At 40.6% G+C, this 4,309-nt stretch overlaps 1 protein-coding gene across 1 annotated transcript; it reads left to right on the forward strand.

Moving 5' to 3' along the window:
- Positions 1 to 72: 72 nt before the first annotated feature.
- Positions 73 to 4,238, forward strand: cfap45 (cilia and flagella associated protein 45). Its single transcript, XM_074679318.1, has 12 exons — positions 73 to 177; positions 400 to 510; positions 679 to 785; positions 872 to 1,010; positions 1,119 to 1,289; positions 1,400 to 1,578; positions 1,669 to 1,798; positions 1,887 to 2,033; positions 2,147 to 2,260; positions 2,354 to 2,547; positions 3,771 to 3,995; positions 4,075 to 4,238. The coding sequence occupies exons 1-12, from the start codon at positions 175 to 177 to the stop codon at positions 4,139 to 4,141; spliced, it is 1,587 nt and encodes a 528-aa protein (XP_074535419.1). The 5' UTR covers positions 73 to 174; the 3' UTR covers positions 4,142 to 4,238.
- Positions 4,239 to 4,309: the final 71 nt, after the last annotated feature.

Below are 4,309 nucleotides of genomic sequence, written 5' to 3' on the forward strand. Positions count from 1 at the left end.
GTACTTCCGCAGCTGAAGGGAAGTGCGACGTCAAATAGCCCTGCCTCCATTTTGCCATGGTATTCGTACCCATGGCAACATACAACAGTCATTCAAAAACGTTTTGCTTCGGATAACATCAGCACATTTTAACACTCCAACTGTTTCACATGTTTTAACCAACAACCAATAGTCATGGTAAGTTTCTTGCATGTTAAAAATCCTGTTTTTCTGTCTTTTACCTTGGGTTCTTCTGCTTTTTTTCTTGTGTAGGTTATATCCAGCTGTCTGTCAAGCCTCCGTGTAAACCCTTGTTTTTAATGTACTATATAAATAGAGTTGTGAAACCCGTTTCAAGCAAAAATGAGATTAAATACAATTTACAAGTCATTTATTAATGGGATTTACTAATTCATGAAGGAACGGGAATCCAGCCTCAAATCTTCAAGAAGCAGGTCTAATACTCGCAAGTACCGTACCATAGCCCCAACCTCTCAGGTAGATGAAACCCTGTTCGGGAAACCAATGAGGGTGAGTTCAGACATATTTATTTAAAGTTTTCAAAAAACTTTTTTTTTTTTTTTTTTCCTTTACATCTGTGGCTTGTGTCAAACCGTGAAGTATTAAAATATCGCATACCATCAATGAGAAATGCAGAGTGTATAGATAATCAGTTTTTTTTGGATGTTGTCATCACAGGAGGGCATGCGCGAAAACTCATCATGCAAGGCCAAGAAGTTGCCCCAGCGGAACAAAGATGGGGAGACTATTCAAGTTATAACTAGAGACCTCATTCGTAATCTGAGGTGGGCTAACCTCACTTACAATCTCAATTAGATGACATCTTTTTATGTAATAAAGCAAACTGTGTCAAACTTCATATCATTTTCAGAGTTAAGGATTCCTCAGGACTGGCCATTATCCTACCATCAGCCGAGTATGAGCAGATTGTCTCAAGGTCAAGAGTTCTCACAAAAGAAGAGAAGCAGGGCCTGAAAGAGGCTTCTCAAAGGAAAAAGGAGGAGGAAACTGTAGGGAAAAAAACTTGTAACAGCCTGTCAAAAGTGTCATTTAGCTAACAAACCTGTTAATTGACATAAAGCCCTTCCCTTCTTTCTTTTAATTCTCTATTCACCCAGAAAGCAGCACAGGACTGGAGACATGAGATCCTTGAGGCTAACTTAAAAAACAAGAAAAAAAATGGACTGACAGAGCTGGAGCTACAGTCTCAGGCTTGTGCAACCCGCGTGGTAGAGCACACCAATGCCTTGAAATCTGAACAAGAGGAAGAGATCAGAAAGCTCAACACGGTAGAGAGCAGTTGTGTTAACAGAAGTGTAAAAAGTGAAAAACTTTTCATCATATAGTCATTTCTGTATGACCCTCACCAACATGGTGTTTGTGTGTTGGGTTCCCTCAGCTCATCCTGGGTGTACAGTGTCAGGCCACACGTGATGCCCAGATCAAAGAGAAACAACAGATCCAGGTAGAGATGTCAGTGGAGGAGAAGCGCCTGGATAACATGATGGAAGTGGAGCGCCGGAAGATACTGGAAACCATGGATCAGATTGATGAGCTGCGCAAACACCAAAGACTGGGGTGAGGGGGAGTCATCAATGGAGGTCTGTTTCAACAACTTGAAGCATCTAGTTTAGTATAGTTATGTTTTGTTGATGAACTACTTTACAGTGGGATGCAGGAAATTTACAACCAAATTCAGGAACGTAGTGAGAAAAGGCAACTTCTTGAGGAACTTAAAGAGCAGGAAAAGCAGCAAATACATGAAAAACAGAAGAAAATGGACCTGGAAGACCAAGAGGTGAAACCCAGAAAATTGACATAAAAATTGAGTTTTTTGTCAGATGCATGTGAGCCAGTTTAATCTTCGGCGGATTGTCTACTTCCAGGGCCTGGAGAGGAAGAGAGAAGCACAAAAGCAGCTGCAGAAGGAGGTCATGCGCATCAATGCTGAGACCATGAAGGCCAAGGAGCTAAGGAAGGAGGAGGAGAAGCTGGCAGATATGAGAGACATGGAATACATTCGAAACAAACAGGTAAGATACAAAGCACAGAAACAAGAAACATATATAAGAGAGTTCGAAACAACTTTAAAATAGTCTCATTAAGCTTTTTTTCTCCACACATTGAAATGTCTTGATCGATCCAGGAGCGTGAGGTGGCATATGAAGCAGAGCAGAGACGCATAAAGAAAGAAAAGGAGTTAGAGATTGCCAGGCTGAGAGCCCAACAACAGAGAGCAAATGACTACACAGCTGAGCAGGTCAGAATTAAAACCAACCAAGAAGTAAGATCAGTGTGAACGTAAGACGTTAAACAAGTTTAACTTTTTTTCCTGTGTGTGTGTTATTGGAAGGATGAAATCCGTCTCCGAAGGAACCAAGAGGTCGCAGACAGAGAATGGAGGAAGAAAGAGAAGGAGCTGGCTGAAAAAAAAGCCCAAGAAGAAGCGATGCTGAGAGTTGCTCACTTGGAGCAGGTTCAGTGCAAAGAGCACTTCCTGTCCATTGAGGCTGCCCGGGAAAAAGCAGAGGTCGAGCGGATTCTGAGGTCAGAAAACCTGTGGTAGAACAAGTGAAAAGACTTACACAGAAATGTTACGACTAAAATATTTGTTTCTTTTGTTCATAGTTACTCCTTAATTCTCGCAGATGTGGGACGCTTTGTTAAAATGTTGATATATAAGACTGTGATGGGTTTGCAAATCACAAAAAGGCCTTTTTGTTATTAAAACGGTGCAAAGACAGCAAATCAAATATTTTTAAAAAAGTAATATTTAATTTTGATGCCAGAAACAGTTTGGACAGGGGCGTGTTTGTCATTGAGATGTACCCTGACTCTCGTAGTACAGAGTCATGCTGTTGAACTTAGTGCAAGGAACAGTTGGCATCTTGTTGCTGTTGTTATTGTTTGAGATTAATAGTACCCTCCCAGTTATGTCAAAATAACCTCCCTTCTCCTCTTTTTTGGCGCCTGGGGGAGGTGAAGTGTCCATGATTTCCAAAAAAAACATCGGTTATTGAATTCCATCTCAGAATATTTTTTTTTCTGGTTATGTGGCACAGTTTTAATCTGCATTTCTGTGTTTTCCGGGCTCATGAAGTGATTTCAACTAGAGTCAGATCTAATTCTTAAGTCATGGGCCCACCCTGACAGCACCAAGGTTACAACCAGTATCAGTTATAAGTCTGCTTTTTTTTTCTACAGTGGTGACCCCAGATTCTATTAATCTTACGAATGGCATAGTTAGTTAGGAGACATTCACCCAGGTATTTTTATTTGTGTTGATGTCTCTGGCCCGTAAGCTTCATGCTGACATCTAATTAAAAATGAGCACATCATTTTCATAAAACATCTTTCCATTTTACATTTCTACTTTTTCATTTAGCAGACACAGTGACGACTCTTCAACAACATTCAGTAATCAGTGCTAAGTATTCACTAAGGTCTGAGACTTTTTTGATTCATTCTACCCCTGAGGACAAAGAGAAGGGTCAGATTAAGTGTTCCCTAAACAGACCAGTCTTCAGACATCTCTTAAAAGCAGAAAAGGACTCTGTGCATCATACGGAGATGGGAAATTCATAGTTTTACTATTTGGTTTGATGTCTGCCATATTTAAAAAAAGGAAAAATTGTAATATTTGCAAAACATCAAATCCTGTTTTTTTTTAAACAAAAACATTTAAGACTATGTCTAAACTTAAATGGAATTGGAGTATTTAACAGCGAGCCACATCCTTCCATTAACACCAGTTTTTCTTCTCCACAAAGGGCACAAAAAGAAATGATCAAAAAAGAGAGGGAGGCAGAGGAAAAGCGGCGCCTAAAAGCAAAGCATTACACTGAGGCTCTCCTACATCAGGTAAAAGAGCGAGAGCTGTCAGCCATCGCTAAACAGAGAGAGATCTCCAAGGAGACGGCCTGTTTAATGGAGGACACCCAGCTGAGGCGTGTGCGCCTTGATGAGATAAGAGAGAAGAAACTAAAGGAGCTCAAGTAAGTATGTGACTGATATCTGGACAAGAAAAACTCTCGAGTCCGTTTGTTAACATGTTGTGTGTTTGTGAATACACAGGGCTACCGGGCTCTCTGAGAAGTACTGCAGTGTAGTGGAAAGAAAAGCTCGGACCTGCTTCCTCTGACTCCTGAAGTCATGAGAGCTCATCAAGGCCCGAAGAAGTATGCAACGATAAAGATTTCTTTGAACTCCTGTGGCTTTAATCATGTGATCACTACCTCTCAGAGACAAGAACAGTGTTTTTAAATGAAAACTTCTCTTCACACAGACTTAGTGCACAGGAGACTAGATA

The sequence above is a fragment of the Halichoeres trimaculatus genome, unplaced genomic scaffold (assembly GCF_033239565.1).
Source record: "Halichoeres trimaculatus isolate MK-OKI-2021-1 unplaced genomic scaffold, fHalTri1.1 fHalTri1_scaffold_9, whole genome shotgun sequence".
In the NCBI taxonomy this organism is placed as follows: Eukaryota; Metazoa; Chordata; class Actinopteri; order Labriformes; family Labridae; genus Halichoeres; species Halichoeres trimaculatus.

Coding starts and splice junctions, on each gene's coding strand:
- cfap45 (XM_074679318.1), top strand. Junction 1,579..1,668: donor CGCAAACACCAAAGACTGGG/GTGAGGGGGAGT, acceptor ACTACTTTACAG/TGGGATGCAGGAAATTTACA. Junction 2,548..3,770: donor GAGGTCGAGCGGATTCTGAG/GTCAGAAAACCT, acceptor TTCTCCACAAAG/GGCACAAAAAGAAATGATCA.